The 21099-nt window shown below is 55.6% G+C and overlaps 4 protein-coding genes across 4 annotated transcripts; 1 reads left to right on the top strand and 3 right to left on the bottom strand.

Annotated features, from left to right (window-relative positions):
- Positions 1 to 1423: 1423 nt before the first annotated feature.
- On the bottom strand, positions 1424 to 3560 carry TRIREDRAFT_110026 (uncharacterized protein; the record flags this gene model as incomplete). Its single annotated transcript, XM_006967582.1, has 8 exons — positions 1424 to 1875; positions 2033 to 2144; positions 2203 to 2284; positions 2530 to 2724; positions 3150 to 3169; positions 3249 to 3356; positions 3403 to 3521; positions 3557 to 3560. The coding sequence occupies 8 exons, from the start codon at positions 3558 to 3560 to the stop codon at positions 1424 to 1426; spliced, it is 1092 nt and encodes a 363-aa protein (XP_006967644.1).
- Positions 3561 to 4706: 1146 nt separating this feature from the next.
- Positions 4707 to 5600, bottom strand: TRIREDRAFT_110025 (uncharacterized protein; the record flags this gene model as incomplete). The annotated part of the gene is made up of 2 exons (XM_006967581.1): positions 4707 to 5042; positions 5313 to 5600. 2 exons carry the CDS (start codon positions 5598 to 5600, stop codon positions 4707 to 4709), a joined length of 624 nt encoding a protein of 207 aa, XP_006967643.1.
- A 481-nt stretch (positions 5601 to 6081) lies between these two features.
- TRIREDRAFT_22925 (uncharacterized protein) lies at positions 6082 to 8972 on the top strand (the record flags this gene model as incomplete). Its single annotated transcript, XM_006967530.1, has 8 exons — positions 6082 to 6656; positions 6732 to 6793; positions 6904 to 6936; positions 7013 to 7054; positions 7114 to 7416; positions 7488 to 7715; positions 7787 to 7823; positions 7932 to 8972. The coding sequence occupies exons 2-8, from the start codon at positions 6759 to 6761 to the stop codon at positions 8970 to 8972; spliced, it is 1719 nt and encodes a 572-aa protein (XP_006967592.1). The 5' UTR covers positions 6082 to 6656; positions 6732 to 6758.
- A 4877-nt stretch (positions 8973 to 13849) lies between these two features.
- Positions 13850 to 19894, bottom strand: TRIREDRAFT_110023 (uncharacterized protein; the record flags this gene model as incomplete). The annotated part of the gene is made up of 1 exon (XM_006967580.1): positions 13850 to 19894. One exon carries the CDS (start codon positions 19892 to 19894, stop codon positions 13850 to 13852), a length of 6045 nt encoding a protein of 2014 aa, XP_006967642.1.
- Between the last annotated feature and the right edge of the window lie 1205 nt (positions 19895 to 21099).

Raw genomic sequence — 21099 nt, 5'->3', positions numbered from 1 at the left:
CGCGTCCACGATAATTTCGCTATCAACTAGATCTAGACCTGTTCCTGAGCAAAAGTTGACAGGACCCCTGGGAGCTCCCTGGGCTCTGTTCGGGACTTGCGTGGGCCATGAAACGTGGTGCCTCTGCTTTTGTTTTGAGCTCAGGTGCGCCTTTCACAACAACTGGAAGCGCGGATCTGTTGTCGTTTCGAGGTGGTTGTCAGACTTTGGACCTGTCAAACGACGTGTCAAGCACGAACAAGTAATTAGATGGGTGCTAAACATAGTAGCAACAGTGCGTCAAGACTTCTGTATGCGACAGGTAACAACCACCACTGATGGACCACGCATAGCGATATATGTTTATGAGCGATGTGCGCGCCTATCGTCAAGGGTCTCGGACCGTCTCAGACCGTGATACCTCGTACGTCGGCATTGCCTCGCCCGGGGCACAGAAATGATACTTCTTATGGACGGTTGAAGGCTGCAATGAAGTAGAGGACGTCATAGAAGGAGAGAACAGTCCGTAGAGCCCGACGGAGCAATATCAATGCCACGTGCCCCTTTACGTGCAGCGCCATCTGCTGGGATGCCTCAGTGGGCAACACCAGCCGAAGCCTGCCGCAAGAAGATTGACACAGCATCTTCGATGCTCTTCCAGCTTATAGAATGCTGACTCAGGAGCCTCCTTGCACCGGTGGCAGTCCATTAGTGTTGAAATCGAGACGATGCAGGGGGCCCAAACCAGCGGTGGATCTTTGGTTGTGGGTTTTCACAGAGGGCAAACACCGTCCCCCGCGCCAGGTGAAGAATAATAGTACTCGTCGAGATCCCTGATGGAAGAAGACGACGTCAGGGGCACCGGCAGGTTGGCTGCCTCCGTCGCGAACCTCTTGTCCGAGCCCTCAATTGGCTTACCTTGTGCCCAGAGTGGGCTGCGGCTAGGAAGCCGAGCCTTGCATTTTGGCCGCGCCTCGGAGTGTTGTTCTTGCAGGGCTCAGGGCTGTAGTCTGCTTCTGGGTCTGCAAAAGGTTCTGCGCAGCCAAGGGCAATACCGAGCTAAGATGGCTTCCTAACTGCTGGAGGAAGGGTGCAACCTCGTATCTTGGAATAGTGAGACGATTGAACAAACCCGAAGCTGTCGCTCATTTCCTGCAGATCAGGAACGCGCTCGATGACGGCGGGGCCAGGCGAGGAGGAGTGGCTGAGATGTCATGCAATCCATGGTTAGCGCAAGCAGAGACAAACCAGCTATGATGGCCCTCGTACGGGTCAGTGGCCTATTCAGGACAACAGCTGGGGATCCGGTGACTGACTCGAGATAGCATCATTTTTTTTCTCTCTCTGGAGATCAGGGCTGCCTGTCAATGAGAAGCGCTTCGCCAATTCGGATGCATTCCGCTTCGCCCAACTGTCTGCCCAGTCCTTGCGCTTCAGCAATGATTCATTGCTCGCCCATTAGGCACTGGACGTAGGTAGGAAAGGTCGTGATATGGTGATCTCCATGTCGACAGGACGGAGCATTACTGGGGACGGAGCATGTACGTGAGTTCCGTACGGATGCTCCACGCATCGCTCGGCCGATACCTGTACCTGTACATGTGTCAAATGGTGCGGCTGCCGATTTCCGCGGTAGGATCTGCGTGGAGGCGGCCTTTTTCGCATATCCAGAGTGCCACTGCTCCAGCTCGCAGGTGCCTGTACATTGAAGTGCTAGTTGTGAGACGGCCGCAAAGTTTCTGGCCGGCTTCTCGAAGACGAGGGACCCGGAGATCAGCAGCCCTGGAGCAGCACAAGCAGAGGCCCATTCGTACTGTACGCTGCTGCAAGGCCATTGAGCGGCACGAGCTTGCTGACCACGACCCTGCTTGAAAATTAGCACGAAGATAGGAAGTGCTGTTGGAGATCCAGGTATCAACCACGAGATACTTCCGGTGGTTCAGGGGTTTGTTTAAATTAAAGAGATAGGCGAGACCGCTGGATAATCGCCGTTGCTGGCTCTGGCGGCAGATGCCCTCGCCGCAGCACGTCCTCTGCACAGGCACAAGCTCACACTCGTCAGTACAAATGACGCCGGGGAGCTGGACACTGTCCCGTAACGTTAACCCAGACGCAGGGCAAGGCAAAAGCGCAGCCTTGGCGCGCATTGACCAGGAGCATTTGGACTGTATCATGATTGAGCTGAGAGGCATTGCCTCAACGCCGTAGGAGCCAGAGACAGACCGGCAGCATAAGACCGAGCGTGGCGCGCCAGCGCCCAAGCCAACGGTTGAGGCCGTGGGACGAAGCATTTTGGTGCGCAAGCCTGTGAGGACCAGTTGTGTGTCGTTACCAGAGCAATCCTTTGGGACCAGCCTCCAGGGCCTCCTGGCCTAGCACATGCCGTCTGCCTGCTTTTCACCTTGGCCGCGTTACCCAACGTGGGCTTAAGAGAGAGGACAGGGAACGCAGCAAATGGGCAGGACGAAGAAGCGGCGAAGACTTGTCTGCAGAGGTAATGCACCGACCGGTTTCCCCGTTGCCATTCTTGCACAATGCCGTAGTACACACCTAGTTTGTGCCAGCCCAGCCACCAAGTGTGCCGAAGCCTCCATCGCCGCCATGCCCGAGCAGGCGGGACCGATAGCATGGCAGCCAAGCGGCCGAAGAACCCCAAGGCACTGGCGATAGTCAAAGGCTCCAGCTGGGTCTTTGGGAATTGGCCGTTTAGTCGTCTGGTGGATTCGCCGAACGCTAGCAGTCGGTCTGTTGAAGTTCGCTTTCAGCTTCTGCTGAAGGTGATTGGAATGCTTCTGATCCTTGCAATTGTCCGTGATAGTAACAATGGCCAAACCCTCAGGCAAACGACAGCCATGCCCGGCTTATTCTGCAACCTGGGCTTGAGTCGAGCTGCAGAAGAGCAAAGTGAGTTGTCCAGAGTCCTGACCAACGAGATTCAATCTTTCTGGTGGAGTTGATGTCTGGATTCTCTTGGCGGCAGGCGGCACCGGCTCCGACTTGCACCTGCGGTAGCACAGTGCGCACAGTACGGATGTGCTGTTCCGAAATGGCGAGGCCAAGACCGCGTGACGTCGCTGTCTATGCAAGTCGTTCTTGCCAGACAACAGCAGGGCTGCTGGATGTGAAAGGGATACCAATCCAAAGCTTTCCAAATGCTACCTAGGTACTACCTAGGTAGGGCCTGTGGTAACTGAATACAGTTCAAAGAGTATTTTATCTGACTACCTAGACAAGCACTGCAGTTGGCGATAGTAAGGTAAGGTACATACCTTATAATCGGCGATTTGAACGGCAATTTTGCGTGCAAAGGTATGGGCCATGTCCGCCGTCTTCTCACCTACGATTTTGGGAGGCCCGGAGCGCATCGCAGTGGGGTTCTACTCCAAAGTACCCAAGATGATCCTCGGTAATACAAACACTTACAGCAGTTGAACCTAAGACCTGTGCTGATGCTGCTGTTGGTCCAAATGCAAACCTCCACAGTGACGACAAGTTCAGTACCTTAAGTACACACGCAGAAGACTTTGACGAAGCGTAGGTACCTGGTTATTACCTTAGTAGGCACGTAGGTACTTACCCATGGTAACTTGGGGGACTTGTGCGTGTAGCTTCTCTGTGGAAGGCGCCGAGACTTTTGGGTGGGTGCATCTCATCTTGGGAAGCCGCAGACTTAAGCTCCCGAAAACTCTTCGGCTAAGCACTACACAGCTAGCACCACGAGACAATGGCGCCATGGTTGGCGATGACCTGAACTCTCTCTCCTGTCCCTCTCGTCTCTCGTCTCTCGTCTCCTGGTGCCGCTGGCTGATGGTGCCCACGATGCTTTCACGCCGTGTGTTAGCAGAGCATCTGCTCCATCGCCCAGCTCACCGGGCGGCGAATATCATGAACTCAAATTCTTGTTCAGGGCGAACTGTTTTTGCCTCTTCTCCTTCCAGCCGTCCGGAGGTATTACTGTCCGCCTGAAGCGTTGTTCTCTCGCAGTGGCTCCTTGCTGACAGTGATGCCACATGCTTCTAGAAACGACGCGACCCTCAGCTTTCTTCAGACGCAATCGCGATTTGAGATTCAATGAGGGGGGAAAAGTCTTCGATATCAATGTGCAGCAAAGGCCCGCCGCCAACTGGCTACCTGCCGAAAGATGATTCCGGAGCCCCGCGGCCGACGATGCCCACGATGTGCTGGCACAATCACCGGCCAACCAGGCATCTGACGCTCGCCTGATGGCTCCGAAGGTTTCACCCTGACTGGACGTGGGTCCAAAAGCCGCGCAGAGAAAGCTAAGCCCATGAGGCAAGGGTAAGAAAAAGCGACAACGGCAGCAGGGCTTCGAGGTTCCGCTTGGACGATTCCGCTCTGGCATCAGTACGGAGAAAGCAGCAGAAACTACTGCGGTAGCTCTGGCTTGGTGCCGTCCCCCACACGCAAAAGCCCTCGGACCCTGGTCGCAACCAAGCCGACGGCTCGCCCCAGTTGTTATTTTTACTTCATGGTGCGCGGGCATCGTGCCATGTGCGTCATGCCTCCTAGGAGCTGCACAGCCAAGCCTCACAAGCCGTCACACGCCCCTCGCGCTTGTTGCGTTGAGCGGGTGCCAGTCGCAGTACGTACGAGTACGCACAGTGGCAGCAGGCCGGCGGCATCGCTGGCAGCATCACTCCCGCCTCGTCGTAGTAGCGGTACTTGGGGGTGTCGGCATGCTCTGATGAGGCATCATCCATCATCCATCATCCCTCGCCTGCCCCCTCTCTCCACCAACCGTTGGCCTCTCCTTGCCAGGCTCTGCCACGGCCTGCCGCGCTCATCTCATCGCTGCTTGACTCGGCTGGCCGTGACTTGACGTCGCTTTTGGCTCGATGCCCGTGGCAAGAGGGAGCCGCGGGAGCCTCGGTCCTGCTTCCCTTGTTCCTTGTTCGGCGGCAGATATTATTTCGTTCTTGACGTTGATCCCTGGCAGAGTTTAGGTAAAGTTCAAGACAGGCGGCTCCAGCTCTGGAGTTTTGAAGTTTGGAGTTTTGGATGAAGCACGACGGCGTTTTGCTGCCGATCTTTGTTGTTATTACCTAGTGCCTGGAAAAAAGCAGCCCGGCACCAAGTATCGATGACAAGTGTCGGCTCGTTAAGTGAGTGCAGCCGCTAGAGCCTGTGACATGGGCCGTAAGACGTAGGGATTGTCAGGTTCCAATCGCCGCCGGCGGGTTGTGATCGAACCAGTCCTGACGCATCTCCGTCCCCAACCTGCCGCTTACCAAAGTTCATGGGCAGCGGGTGCAGCAGCGCAGCCATACAGCCGCAGCGCCCCCACTGGACCGCCAACGGCACCGACCACTGACCTGAGGGCCGAGTCGCACAGCGCGTGGCACCCCCTTGCACCCCCCCAGTCGCGGGACATGGCCGCTGGAGGGGCCCTTTTGCAACTGGAAGTAGCCCCAGGTAGCCGCAGTGGTCTGGCGCCTGGTACCTGCTCTCCTGGCGGGCTGCGCCAGACCCCTAGCGGCCCCCCTCCGGCGGACCAGCAGGGCCCCGTTAGCACCCAGACTGGAAGGATCTAGCACCAGAGGTTCGGCGAGCAGGGTGACGGACGGTTGGGCGATGCTACCTGGGGCTACCAGCAGGTACATTTCCGACCTGACCGGCACCCGCTGGATGCACTATACTGTAGGCCGATGGCTGGCTGTGCTGCCCAGGGCTCTGCTAGCCCGTAGTAACAGCCCATTAGGTAGGTAGGTTAGCTGGAGCTGTGTGCTGTGCTGTGCTCTCGGGTGCTGCCCAGGCCAGTGAGCGTGAGCAGCCACTCACCACCTGCTCCTGCTCACTGTGTATTTAACTATCCCAACCCCCCAAAACCTCTGCCTCTCTCCTTCTCCCCCGGTCTCACTCCAACCATCTCGACTCAACGCTCGCTCTCCCACATTCGCTCCCCCAAAAAACACTCCTCTTAGGAAGTCCTCGTTGACTCCTGTCATTCGCTTTACCGGTGCTCTTTTTTTCTTCTTTCCTCCTCTTTCTACCATCTCCTCCGTCGCAAACCCTCCCCTTCCCCGGCCTTCACCACTCTAGACCTGATCCCGAAGCCACCGGACGACGAAGAAACTTGTTCCACAACTCCCACGGCAAGAATCTCGAATCTTTGCGCGGAATCCGTCGATTTAGCTTGACTCAGCTGGATCACACCCGAGAGGCTTCGAATTGCGCAAAGGATTCGAACGGACGAGCAATTGTTGCGGCTTCACCCAGGCTTTACAAGGCTGAACCAGAGCCGCCGCCAATGTCTCTTTGAAAAGAAAATTCCACCACCACCACCACCACAATCGCTTTCCACAATCGCTACCAACAAGAAAAATTGATAAAACCAACAAAAAAAGAACGACGTTATCTTTACGACCAACAATTACATTCTGTTTAATTTCGAGGCCCAAGGAGAAATCATCACGCCATATTCGATCGCTACTTTTAATCAAGAGAAGACCCATCGTATACACACCGGAACACACGTGTGTATATTAGTATATCGTCTGTTAGGAAAAAGGAACCCCAGGACCAAGTTGCGCCCTCACCGTTGCAACTGAATCAACGCTTGACCTCAGCAGTGTCTGTTCGTGGCTCCAGTCATCAATAGCCACGAAACCCGCTCGCTCGTCAAGCACAGCTATTTCCAGCTGTGCCCTGAGGATCTTGTATGCCTTGTCCCTGATGTTGTCTTGGAAGGAAGACGTCTTTTGTATTAGTCCCATCTGCTGACCATCGTATAGCACTCGTTCGTTACAGTTCCAATTACAATGGCTGGCCCTGGCGGTGGTCCTCCTCGTCGCAGGTTTGTCATCTCCTACGCAGCCCGGTCACCTTCACCTTTGCCCTCACCCTCACCTTCACCTTTTCCCCCTCCTTGTCCCAGTGACGCATGAGCTGACCTTGTGATGACAGTCACACTAAGTCCCGCAAAGGCTGTGATACGTGGTACGTAGCAATACTCACTCTCGCTGAACGGCAACCCCAATCAGACCCCTGAGCATTGGTCTAACTATGAACCTAGCAAGCGTCGTCACATCCGCTGCGACGAGAGCTTCCCTCAATGGTAAGTTGTCGTGCGTATTTCGTCGAAGTTTTTTCAACCTTGCTAACCCGCGTGGCCAGCCGCAACTGCACCAAGCACAAGATCCGCTGCCCGTACAACGACGTGCAGGTGCCTGATGCAGGTCGCTCCGCTACGCCGGACAAGCCCGATCTCATGTGGACGCCCCAGATTGAGGCTGCGATCGGCGAGTGGCAGAGGACTGGCATGTTCCCCTTCCCGTCGCTCCGCATCTACCCGGCTCCCTCGCCGCACCAATACTCCCTCGAGGATCTCCGGTTGATCTACCACGTTGCCTCCCTGCACTATCAGCTGATGACGCAGGAGGCCAACAACTTGACCTTGTGGACGCGATACATCCCGACGTGAGTTTCTCCATGCAGCACTGTCGCTGCTGCCCGTGACAAGCTGCCCAGCACTAACATGATGTTCCCAGCCTGCTCAAGATTGGCGCGGAGTATCCCTTTGTGATGCATGCTCTGCTGGCCTTCTCTGCCATGCACATTGCCTTCTTGACCGACTGCCCTCTGGTCGGCTCCATGGCCTTTGAGCACAGGGGCAGGGCCTTCAACGGCTTGCACGAAGCCTTGAACTCCTTCTCTCGCGCTACGTCCGACGCTATCCTTGCGGCATCCCTTGTGCTGTCGTGGCAGGCCACTAGCTGGTAAGCACAACTTTCTCGGCGCTCTCACATCGATGGAACAGTTGAATGGCTAACTGCGGTTCTCATTTCAGGCGCGACTGGACCAAACTCATGCAGGGGACTACGACGGTATGTACTTGTTGGTTGATGACGTGAAGCCCAAGCATTCTATTGGTTCTCTCGAAGCCTCTCTAATCTCTCATTTCCCTTTAAGCGGTGACTGACTTTGCTCCTTAGGTGATTGAAGCAATGGACGCATGGAAGCATGAGTCCGAGTTCACGGACTTTATTGCTGAGAGCAGCACGTTCCCAACGGCTCCTCCCTCTCCGGACCCTGAGCGCCGGGCTTATCACCCCCAGAAGGACGACCTTGAGGCGTACCAGCGCACCCTGGACCAGGTCATGAAGGTGGAGGCTCACCTCAAGCACTTCAAGGAAGACGCATGCCTCATGCAGATGCAGCACTTGATTGGCTTCCTCAAGGGCGTCCGCAAGATCAGCCCGACTCTTCCAATTGCCCAGCAGTTTGAGCGCCTCCAGCTCCTGCGGACTTGGCTCTTCTGGGTGCCGGTCGGCTTCATTCAGAACTACCAGTGCTCCCCCGCCTCGCTGGTTGCCATTGCTCACCTGTACACGGCGGCGCTTCTTATGGAGCGGCTCTTCCCCGAGATTGGCGCGGCCTACTTTGGCAGCTTGTCCATGGCCCCGATTGAGGAGATTGCCCGGCGGCTCATGACCATGAACCTGGCAAGCAGCGTCAAGGGCTCGTACCAGACGCCGCTCACGCTCATGGAATACCCGCTCGACACCGTCAGTGAATTCCGGTCGCGCATGGGCTGGATGAGCCCGCAGAGGACGCCCTCGTTCCCTACGTTTCATCCGCCAAACTTCCCCATGATGCGCGAAGAGGTGCCAATGGTCCCCTCGTCGGAGCCCTACACGCCGTACGGGAACCCTGCCTTCAGCTACAGCGCCGAGAGCATGCCAATGCTCAACAGCCCTACCCCGGCAGGCCCACCTGACGGGCTCAGCCCGCTGGCCATTTCGTCTCCGTACCTGAGCCAGCCCTACCTGAGCGTGCCGTCTCCTTCGTATGGAATCTCCTACAGCCCAGCGTCGTCGACCTTTGAGGCCTCCCTCGCGTACAGCGATTCCGAGGAGTACAGTGGGTATGACATGCGAGGCTTCCAGTCCAGCCACTCGCCGATATTCGAGGACGCGCAAAGCAGCGGCTACCCCGTCGGGTTCGTTCTTCCCCAGCAGTCCGTGTGGATCTAGATACCTCTAGATGGACCCCCAACACACTCGACTCTCCAACCCCGGCTCGAGGAAGCACAATCGGATTGACCGTTGCCACTCAGGAACTCCAGTACTTCGGCCTATCCACCTCCAGATGGTTCGCCGATGGCGCCGTCGCTTGCGCCAGCTCTGTCTCCGTATCACCACCAGGACGCGCCGGGCATGCTGCCCCTTCCCGAGTCTCCGGTTCCGCTGTCTAGCACCCCGTACCACCACCACCACCACCGACACCGTCAGACTGGCTCGGTGTCTTCCGCGCCGCACCCTCCGTCACCGCTGTCGCGCACACCACTCACTCCGAGCTTCTCGGAGTCCGATGGCAAGGGCAAACAGCGGGCGATGTGATGAGCGATGCGCTGTCCCTAGTCACTTTCCGTACTACTTCCACCTTCTCCGCGATCAACTTGGGTGCAGCTGGGATCTGCCTTCTCCTCCTCATTCTTCTTTTCTTGATTTCAACGCAGACGCAAATGTACGACACTCCTTAACACACTCGCTACTACCATGAAACATTACGATACACGGGCCTTGATCTTTCCTTTTTCTTGCTCCCGTCAGCACAGCCTGCTTGAGCACAACGCCTGAACGACACTCCTTCAAATTCTCGAGTTGACCTCGACCGAAGCAATCCTTTACGACACTAATCACCAACTATTTAATGTATTATCTAATACACGACGCTCCTTGAACGATACCCCCTCCAGCTTAATCGACATTCCTTTTTACGAAGATACCCCAAACTACGCACACACTCCTTTTATGACATCACGTTATGACGAACATCAAGGTCGACATAGATTCACTCCTTTCGGGATACACAAAAATGGTACTGGGCGAACTGAACATCACACTGCATAGCGACTGTTTTTTTTTTTTTTTTTTTAAACCATTGTGCTGCTTCCTGCACATTGTTGCGGATAGAAAAATGGCGTTTCGTTTTCCCGGCGTTCAGATGAACAATCGGCTGAGGAAGTTTTGGATTTTGGTGTTTGAACATGGTTTTTGACTTGATCTTCAATGGAATCTTGTTTGGCAAATGGGCCGCTGGCATGTATAGTGGGATGAAGTGTGGGCATAAAGTGCCCATGATGCCGAGAGCGTGCCAGAATCTGAGTGTGTATTTGTGAGAGTTTGTGAATAGCCGTCGTTCATCTACATGGACGACGCTACAGAGGATGGTTGCGGATGATTCAAGCTCTGCCTTTGGCATCTTGGATGGGATTTAATATGATCGTGTTCAATGTGCCCACGAGCCTCTGAATGTTCATGTGACTGTTTACAGACTGAGTGCGCGGCTGACTACTTGTGCAGGGCAGTCAGCAGCTTACCGTCCAGGCTTCTCATCTCTCTTCGATACCAGTCATCGCACTAAACCAGGCCTCGGAAGACATGTCAACAAGCCACGCGTGCTTCAACTACCCAGCCTGCCAACCCATGCCCTGGAGATACTCCAGGGCCCCAAGTGTCATCAGGAACCAACAACCTCCGCCAACAGTTGCCAGCCACCCCTCCCAATTTTGAGAGAGAGAGAGCGTGAGGGCGGGCGGGCGGGTAAACGACTTTCCCCTTGGCGCTTGCATTATTGCTATTTGCCCGGCTATGTGCTAGAACCGCCGCAGCGTCCTTGTTTATCTCAGACTAGGTACTGGCACGCATGTTCTCCCCTGGGAACCTGGGAAGGGGATCCTATCCGTTATCAGAAAGAGTATGATGGATACCTGCATAAGTACACAGGATATGTACATGCATTAGGCGGCCCCAGTCAAGGAGGACTTCTTCTTCTCTGCCTTTGTGTGATTCGCCGCTTCCTGCAGGTTTTTCTTCACTTATGTACTACTTGGACCATGGGGGCGAATCACTGGTTTCGACACGAGGGGGGGGGGGGGGGGGGGGGGGAGGTGAGAGAATAGATGGAGGAGAAAAGGTGCGTGGTATTACCCCTGCTTCAGAACGGGAAACGGTGAGGATGGGGATGGGGATGGGGATGGGGCTCCGGGTATGGTTACCGTGATGGCTGGTATGCCTTTTTGTTCCTTTGTTTGGATTGAGACTGACTTTTTTTGTCTTTTCCAGAGATTTGATTGATGGTTCATGGAGCGAGTTTTCTTTTTGATATACTGCTTCTAGAGTCGTTGAATCTACAAGGCGAGGATCGGTAAGTACAAAGATCAAAGGGAGGGAGGGAGCCCAAGAGAAGAAGAGGCAACAAGGCGAGGAACAATGAGCGGATAACTGCCCGCTTCTGTCTCCTCTGTACAAAGTAGGTCTAGTCCATGGGGGGAAAAGGCAGAGGGGGGAGGGGGCGCTTGTCTGTTGAATACGAGAAAAAAAATTGGGAATGGGGGAATGGTTGATAGGATACTTGTTTCGGTGGCAGGGGTTTCGGGCGGTTTTTTTCTTGTGCCCTTGGGTGGTGATTGGATTGGCTGGATTGCTTGGCCCTTCATGGGTTTGTTTTATGGTATGGTATGAGCGTTGCGGGTGATGGGTGGGTGGGAGTTTGATGCATGGGTTTGGGACGTGGTCGAGGGAAGGGCGTGTTTTGGAGTAGGAGGAGGAGGAGGTTGAGGTGTTGTGAGCAAAGGTTTGGTATTTGCTCGATAGATGGGAGATAAATGATTTACCAAGAGTCAGAGATGTAGAGCGTGTTAGGCGTCAATGAAGCGGACGTGCTTTATCCTCGGCAATCTACTCGTTCAAGCAAGCCCGATGTCGAAGCGAAAGGGGAGAGATTGTCACCACCACCATCACCACCTGGTTTACTTCCCACGGGCAGTATCAAACAAGAATTCCTATCACTTCCATATATTTCAGAGTCAATCTTGATGCAGTAAATCGGCTTGAGTGGTTTCCCTAGAAACAAGGGAAGGGGAAAATCGCAGCTGAAGCAAATACGAGGTCGAGGTTTATTTTTGGCTCCTTCTTTCGAAGCAAATACGAGAAGCCCTCTTCTCTATCTGGTTTTCATCAACAAGTCGAACAAAAGCGTAGATAGGAGAAGCAAAATCCATTTGTTGCCCTGTCTTTGAAAAATGCAATTTCTTTCTTGCTATTTCTGGTGTGATCTTGATGTCTATTGAGTCGTGTCTTTTTGTTTCGCGTCAATTTGAAGGGGGGGTGCTTTGGGTGTGTTGATTCTAGCTGTGAAGTTGATCTTCCCCTTTTTTTCCAAGTACGAAAAGACCTCATATAATGTTGAAAACTGACCATCTCAGATACAGACATTAGATTCCCTTTACGAAAAATCAAACACCCCTCGCCGAGTCCCTTTCCACACTATCAACCTCCTCGATCTATGCCTCGGCGCCCCCCCCCTATTCCTCCCACGAAACCAGAACAAACAAGATAGCCCGAACCAAAACAAAGATACCCCGAGTTCACAGCCAAGGTATGACAATCGTACGAGCAACAAGAGCGAATGTACACAAGAGTACCACGAGGTACCTCCCCCCATCTGCAAAGGCATGAAACAAGTCCTAGCCAGACGAGACTTTGCTCCATCCGTCGGAAGCTGCAAGACGAGAAGACGAACCGGCACTTTGCCCCCCTGGTCTAGTGATAGATACATGGACACACAGAGAGAGACGGCCGAGGCATTTTGACTCTTGTCCTTGCCTAGAATTTGATTTGGATCTACACGTTTCCATCAGTTCAAGCGTAGTCTTGGCCTCAACAAAGGTCTCTCTGTCGATCCGAGCCTTCCCAGTTGTTTTGGGCGTTTCTAGCCCTCTTGATCTACAGATGGATACACCAAAAAGCCCACTCACCCAATCTCCAGAATTCCCTCCATACCTCACTTATCATCTTACCTCCATTCAGTCCTCATCAGCAAGTCTCGTTGAAGAAATCTTCGAGGCATTTCTTCCTCTCCTTCTGCCCATTTGCCACAATCTCTATCCATCTTAGATCACCCCCCCTGACTTCCCCATCCTTCAGCCGTCAGACAGTTGCATGTAGCCCCCTCATCCGTCTTACCAAGTAAATCAACAGAAAAGATCGCCACCCAACAGTTCTTCCAAGAGTAAGAGTGGGCGAATACAGTAAATACTAAATCCCTCTCTCCCTCTCTCTCTCGCAAACTTGCCCTAGCCGAACCTTGACCACAGAGGTATCGACATCCCGGCTTTCCCCGCCGGGCACGTATACTCGAAAACGTCTACATAACAACGCCGCCCTCTACAGTATTCACCTGAGATTTCTCTAAACAACACTGATCCTCTACCGAGTGTTATATTCCACGTGAAGCCTTCCAGCCATAACTCTACCCAAGTCTAAAACGAACGTCTTTCCTCTCATCAAGCCTCTCAAGCCTCCCTAGAGAAGTTCTCCCTAATTTTTAGACCTCAAGTCGACTCAATATCTATCTAGTCACCAGACCTCAAGTCTCTCTCATCAGAGCAACTACACAATCAAACATACTCGTCACGCTATCACAGTAAACATCTCCTCGTGACATATATAACTTCAACTGTATTTCAACCCCAACAGTCTGCACAATGGGTCCTCCCGCTTTCCCGCTATCTCATCAAACACCCCGAGCACTCCTAACACCCCCTCCCACTCCAACGATTCCAAGCCTCCCTAAGATACACAATGTTCCAATGTACGAATATCAAACCTCACTGCATAGCCAAACCAGAAAAAAAAAAAAAAAAAAAAAAACGGGGGGGATATAATGTAAACAGGCCACGCTGACGCAACTAATACAAACCATGCGGTATGCATGCTCCGAAGAATAACAGTTTCGACGAATAATGCTCAAATCGCTTCAAAACGGATGTGTGTATATATATCCGGACATCGAGAACCCATTAACATCTCGACAGTCGAACTCGACTCCTCTCCTGTCCGATGTTTCAAGTAGTAAGAACCTCCTGGTGAACCAGCCGCAACACCCACCCAGCCTCCGCCACGCTCGCAAACTGAAAGCACCACTTCTTGATATTGCCCCCCGTGGCCCCATTCGCCGGAACGCCGCCGACGACGCCATCCCCGCTCTTGACCTCTTCCCACACGCCGCAGACAATGCCTCGGCTGCCCATTGGCGTGAAGCATCCGCTCCCCAAGACGGCGTCCAGCACCACAATCGGCTTCTCGGAGCTCTTCTTGGGCGCCGTCGTCACCGTCACGCGCTTCTCGAGGCCGTGGTCTGCCCGGAGAGCCTGTCGCCAGCCGGGAGGCGGTCGTCGGATCTGCAAGTTGCAGTTGCCGTAGTCTTCCCACTTGGCCGGCGACACGAGGAGGTGGAGCCGGATGCGGATGTTGTCGGTGCCAAAGTTGACCGGCACCTCGCCGCTGTTGTCCACGCTGACGGACGGCGATCGCGGCGAGCCCCATCCTGACGAGGAGCCCGTCGTGTACAGGCTGTTGTTGCCGCTTCCACCCCGGCCGCCGCGCTTGTCGACGGATGATCGCGCCAGGTTGAACGACAAGTTTCCGACAAGAGTGAGCTTCTTGAGGAAGCTCGAGGCAGAGAGCGTCGACGACGGCGTGGTACTCGCGCCATCGAAATGCTGCGACTGCGGCGCCCTCACCGAGCTGCGGTAGCTGTTCTTCCTACCGAACCAGCTACGGCGGCTGCTCTTGTCGCCCTCCTCGGGGGGAGCCGGCCGCTCCCCGAAGCTCCTGAATCGCGCCTCGTTCTCCAGCTGGATGAACTTTTGGTTGTTGAGGCGGGCGTGGTGGACGGCCGTGTAGAGGGTGTAGCAGTCGGGGCCGTTCAAGCACCGGAAGCGAAAGTTGCCTCCCTGGTAGACTGGTGCCAGCTTGCTGTGGGGTTGCATTGATGACCGGATTTCCAAGTCAACGGCGGTGCTCTGTCGAATCAGAACCAGGGGCGTGAGATCCAACGCGACAATGGGCCTGTCGTCGAGCTGAGTGTAGTTGCTGTCTCGGAAGGCAAATGCTTCAATGAGACCATCGGTGACCATGATCGAACAGTGGTCAGGATGAACGTCCTTCCACGTTCCCTTGTCAGACCATCTGGAGACGGTCGCGAGGCATCGTCCCGATCTGGCAATGCTGCCATCCTCCTCTGATGGTTTTCGTCCATGGAGACCAGCTTGGGAGGCAGAGTTGGATGGCGTCAAACTGACTTCGGATGCAGGAGTGTTTGAAGGGGCAAACGAAGGTGCGTACGAGCCCCTTCTCCGGTCATCCTCCCTGATGCTGTAGCCAAGTTCAGTCTGGGGAATATCGAGACTCTCCATTTCCTCATCCGATGACTCGGACTCAGACTCAGTTCCAGATACAGATTCACCATCAGACTCTGTTTCCTCACCTTCTTCCACGATAGAAGACACGGCAGAAGAAGACAGGCCCGAGGCGGACGAGACCTCAGAAGGCAAGTACTCGTGCTTGAGAGGAGATGAACCTCTTCGCTTGAGGCGGTCATTGGCGTGGAGGTCGATCGGTGGCTTGAGCAATGACTGAGACTTGGGTGACTGCTGAGGTGTGGGGCTAAGGGTTCGGTGAACAGGTGGTCGCGGCGGCGGCGCGTCATTGTGGTAGATGATGGGGATCTGTCTTGAGGCAGATGGCTCTGTCTTGCCCGGGGGTCCTGGGGCGGCTCGCGTGGGGGTAGGTGGCGTCGCGAGACCGCTGTCAGAGTCGTCATGGTCGGTGGTATCGGACCGGGTTGCCACGCTCACCATGCTCTGGACGCCAACAGGCACGTCTGGCAATCTACCCGGAGAGTCCGAGCCCAGCTCAGATTCGTCAAGGATACTGGGCTCGGGCTGCCGGGGGGGAACAGGCGAAGATGGCAGGATGTCAAGCCAGTCCAGAATCTGCTCCTCCTCATCCGCCCAGAGATTGAGCAGCTCGTGCCACGCCTTTCCGTTGTGGTTTCCACGGACCATGACGACCATGTCCTGCTTCCCATCCCCCGCGCGAGCAGAGACGAGGGACATGGAAATGGGCGGGAAGAGGAGGTAGGACCGCCGGCCGTCTCCAACCTCTCGGATGAGTAGATCCCCCTTATCCTCAGGACGGCTCTGGTTGTCGCGGTGCACCAGCTCCACCTGACACTCCAGTCTTTGGCCGTTGGAGTGACTGAGGTCAAGCGAAAAAATGTCCTTGGCACTAACTTGACGAGAGACGGCAATAGTGACGGACTTCATGGGACTAAGAGTTCGGAGGTCTCGCGCTCTGGAAGTATCCGTGTTGATGGCTTCTTCGTCAATAATCCTCGCAACCTCCTCTCTATGGCGCTGACGGGCCTTTTCTTGCAAGGCTTCAAAGTCCTTGACTAGCTGGTTGGTGTCGGGAGAGGGATACATTTGATCCACGCAGACGATGAGGCGGGCCAATTGCTTGATACGAAGAAGGGGCCTCTTCAGGAGATAGGCGACGGCGACGCGCTCTCCCTGGGCGTTGATGAGATCGCCATTCGCGTTCCTTGGCAGTGCGTTGAGAAGGGAGTCATCTTCGTCTGCCGAGCCTCGCCGGGGCGCTAGATTGACAATCAGGTCTTGGAAGCCCAGCCTCCAGACGCCTAGGTAGTTGTTATAAATAGGGACAACGCCGTGAGCCCAGTTGGCCATCCGGCGGATGTCGTTGAGGGGGGCCTTGTCGTGCGCGTTCCTGAGCTTCTCAAGGACAACGCCCATGTTGACGACCGATTTGGACGTGACGTCGACCTTGGCCTTTGCAGAGGCAGCTCCAAAGAGCTCAGAGGGGGGAGTGCTGTCGCTCACGACATGAGACAGAAGCACGGGTATCACGCCGTCTACCAGCGTCTTGAGCTCTCGTCGGAACAGGTTCTCATCCTCGGCGAATTCTTTCAGCAAGTCATCCGCGGTCACGTTGTTAGACAAGCCGCGTGCTTTCCGGAGGCTTGGCCTCGATCGGTTGCTCTTGATGCGTTGGGGCACATTGGCGTCATCGGGTAGTGAGAGGACAGAAACCAGGTCAGAGTGTTTCGTCAGCCTTCTCTTGAGGCCGGAGCCTTGTCGCTGGGGGGTTCTCGGGTCGGTGGACTTTGAAACTGTCGTCGAGCGGGTGAGGGTAGAACGGCTCACGTCTGACTCGGTCTCCGAATGGCTGACACTAGACCCCTCGGAGAGAATGGTTGAGAGTTCGTGGCCGTTCGTCGGAGGTCGGAGGCGAGGCCCAGCGATGTGTGGTACGCCCCTTGATGAGCTGCGGACGGATGAGTCCCTATCGGTACTTGAGCGAGTGTCTGTCGTGACCCAGCTGCTCAGCTCAGAATTCGACTGCATGTACTGGGAATCGGCTTCGAGTTCAGTCTGGTCATCATCCTCCAGAGAGTCATCATCGGATGCGAAGCGGCGCTCTTCCTGGCTTTGGTAGGCCTTGATAGGCTTCGTAAGGGTCGCGGATTCTCCTTGAAAGGCCTCCTTCAGAGCACCAAGGAACGGCCGTCGTGTGCTACCTGACTTAGACGAGGGTAAAGAGTCCCTCGTTGCACTCCTCCTTTTGAGACTCGATGATGAGGCCGATTTCCTCTTTTCGGACTCTCTGCTAGTCCTTGATCCTGATTTTGGACTTGATGCATTCGCGCTCTGAGTGGTCTCTTCCGAGTGCGTCGTTTCGACGCTGGAAGTAAGGTTGGACGAGAGATCGGACGTCACATTTGACACTACGCGCGAATCCGAGACCATTGAGCTCCTTGTCTCCGCCGAGGGCTTTCTTCTGTGTTTTGTCTCTTTGGACGTAGACGCTCTGTGTGGGCTTTCTCGCGACACATTCTCTCTCGATGTAGTCTTTTTCGGTGTCGTCTCCCGGCTCTCCCTTGCTTTCGTCTCCCGCATGGCCTCTTTCGGCTTAATCTCCCGTGTAGTCTCCTTTGGTCTGATTTCCCGTCTAGCCTCTCGCGTAGTGTCCCTGGGCGCAGCCTCTCCTATCGTGACATCGTCATCTTCATCGTCCTCATCGGAAAGCGTCGACGAGAGGGAAGGTGGCCGGTTGCCCTTCTCGTACGGCTCAACGGTATTGTTGAGCCACTTCTCGATGCTCGGGGGGTTGTTGGGTGTCGCATGCCTCGAGGGCTCGTTGATCTCCTGGATAATCTTCTTGCCCTCCTCCACCACCTTCTTCAACACGTTTGGCATGGCCTTCAAACTCGTTGCCCGGTCGAGCTTCGTACGCTTCTGCTGCTGCTGCTGCTGCTTCGGCCTGCTCTTTGGAGGACCCCTGAGGGGCAAATCCAACTCACTAAAGGCGGAGTGCCCAAAGGGAATTTCTCCAGGAATGTCAGCCAGGGACCTGTCGGTCAAGGTAGTGCCCAGGTCTGAGTCTGGAATATGAGGCGGCTGCTTGGCGCGGGAGCCAACGTCTGCCGACTTAGCTCTAGTATTCGGACGCTTCGTTCCGCTCCTCTTGACACCGCCCTGTCGAGGTTTCGGCCGGGGCTCCTCAGCCGGGGCATCGAGATACGAGTCCAGGTCCTCCGCACCATCTGACATTGACAACAAGGTTGCTTCCTCGACAGCCTTGATCAAGTCGTGAATCGTATGCTTCTTGGAGGCGGTACCTGTACTTTTGCTTCGCTGCCGCGTCGGCCTCGGAGTTCCGGATTCTGACCTGGCCTCGGTCACTGGCTTTACTCTGATGCCGTCGCCGCGAGGTGGTGGTGAAACTTTCATACGCGTGATGCGAATGCCGTCCTTGGACTCCTTGACCTCTACTGGCTTGACCCTGATACCGTCATCCTGAGGGGCGGTAGGTGGAGGTTTTGCAGGGGTAACGCGGATACCGTCATCTGCAGCCTTCTTTGGCGCAACGCGGATCCCGTCATCTGAAGCCTTTATCGGCGCTACCCGAATACCGTCGTCATTTGTAGTCTTTTTTGGCGTGACCCGAATGCCATCGTCATTTGTAGCCTTTTTCGGCGTGACCCGGATACTGTCGTCATCTGTAGCCTTTTTTGGTGCAACCCGAATCCCGTCGTCATCGGGCTCCTTCTTCCGTATCGGCCGTACTCGGATGCCATCAGTGTCGTCCATGCTGGGCTTGAGAGGCTTCCTCGCGGTGACTTCGGTCGCAGTCTCCCCGTCGTCACTGTCCTCCTCTTCCTCTTCCTCAGAGTCTGAAAGATCGGAGGATAGGGAGCCTTTGAGGCTCTTTGGGGGCGGCGTCACCACCTTTTCTGCCCACGCCTTGACCTTGCTCTGAAAGGACGGGTTGGGCACTGCTCGAAAGACAAAGCCGTTTGGAATGCGGGCCGGGGTGGGGTTGCTCGTCTTCCTGGGACGCGGCGACACCTTTCGAACGGACGGCTTCCGGACCTTGGGCTTGACCCAGTTGTCGTCGCTCACGATCCTCTTCTTAGGAGGGGGCGGGATCTCCTTGTCCTTCTTGTCCGTCTCGGACTTTGCACCGCCGTTGTTGTGGACAATGGCCTTGGGCGGCCTCCTCTTCTGCCTCATCTTGATGCGCACCCGGTCCTCCTCCGTCACGCTCTCCATCTCTTCTCCGGCAAAGGCGACGTCCGTCGGCTCCGTGGCGGCATCGTCCGGGTTGCTGTCCACCATGGCGGCCGCATTGGCCTTTTGCCACGTCTTGACCCTGTCCCTGACGCCGCTCGGCGGCTGTAGCTTGCGCACCTGGTTCTGCCTCATCTCGTGGCGAGCCTCCGCCTTGACCGTGTCCATGCTCTGCCGCCGCTTGCGCTCCGCCTGCAGCCTCGCCGGCGAGGGCCGCCCTAGCAGGAAGTCGTGGAGGAGACTCGGGGGCTCCGTCTTCTTGGTGTTGGAGCGCGGACGGCCGCCCGGGGCTGCCGCCGGGGCAGACTTGGGGGACTCTCCAGGAGTCTTTTTGCCGTCTGTCGCGCTGCCATCCTTGGAGCCGCCGGATTTGGAGTGTTCGGAGAGGTTGGTCGGCGTTGTGGGATTGGGCGGCGCGCTGCTATCGCCAGGGGCTTCGTTGGACGAGGTCATGGTCTTGCGAGCTGCTACCACTGCCATGTCAGTTCAGCGGCCACAAATGCGAGCACAAAGAGATGGATCGCCGCGTCGCGAGGACAAAGGGCACAGCAACTCGTGCGGTTGGGCCTTTTAGCGAGAGCGCGGTTAGACGCAACGATGGGGAGCAGAGCTGCCCAAGCTGCCCGAACTGCTCAAGCACCTGTGCAATTGCTCGTCGTCCAGACGATCCGGTCGTACGCGATGGGCAGAGGCGAGAACAAAGACATGGAGTTTCTGCTGCGCTACTCACCTCATTGGAGCAGCATGCTGTGCGCATCGAGTCGGGGGTGTTTGCTGTCAGTCTCGCGTTGGTCGTCGCACATCCCCAGCTCGAGAGCTCCCAAGGCCGGCCACGGCCTCTGCTGCGCACTGTCAACAACAAAGAAGGCGCTAGCTCGTTGTCTGTTTGTAGGAGCCGTTGGGGGAGGAGGGGGAAAGCAGATGGAAGGGAATCGTAAACAGGGCGTTTGTCGTGATTTCGCGTCAGCTGGGCGACTGCAAGCGGGCCCTAATAGCGGAATAGGGAGAGTGAGAGTGAGATTGAGACTTGACACTGAGACTGACTGGGGAACGAGCGACGGCGGAGCGGAATCGTGACGTTGAGGGCGAGTGTTTGTATGATGGACGGGAGCGACGGACGAGCTCGAGGGAGCTGGTTTGTACGTTGGAGGACTTTGTACAGTGCAGAAGAGCTTCCAAATCGTTCGATCGAGATGCCCGCTATTGCTTCTGGGCTTGGGTTGAACGGGTTCGAGGCTGGTACCGAGTACCGAGTGCCCGCGCCTGCACCTGCACCTGCACAGCCGCTGTCATCAACTACCTACTAACCCTACGTAGAGAGCTTCAAACTGCCAGCCTCTTTTGCCCGTCCTTGTGGTCCTCTATGCTGGGTGCCGCGGTAACCAGCGGGGTCGCTCTGTACTGTAATACCTTGATCAACGCGCCCGAACAATTGGAGAAATTGGCTGCAATTTTAGCACAGCTTGGAGCGTCACTGAAAGAACCTTGGAAAAGAAGGCTGGGACAGCCACTAAAAGGCCCGACCCGTGGCCAATCAGCGACGGCCGTTATTTTCGTCCGTCTGTGGCTTGTCCAAGCATGCGGCTGGCTAGTCCCGATCCGGCTGGTCGGTCGTCCAATAGAGGGCTGTGGCTGATGAAGGATCCATGGCCCAAATC

This window comes from Trichoderma reesei, assembly GCF_000167675.1.
Source record: "Trichoderma reesei QM6a unplaced genomic scaffold TRIREscaffold_18, whole genome shotgun sequence".
Taxonomy (NCBI): Eukaryota; Fungi; Ascomycota; class Sordariomycetes; order Hypocreales; family Hypocreaceae; genus Trichoderma; species Trichoderma reesei.
Note: the sequence above shows the minus strand (reverse complement) of the source record. Positions and strands in the feature narration are given on the sequence as shown.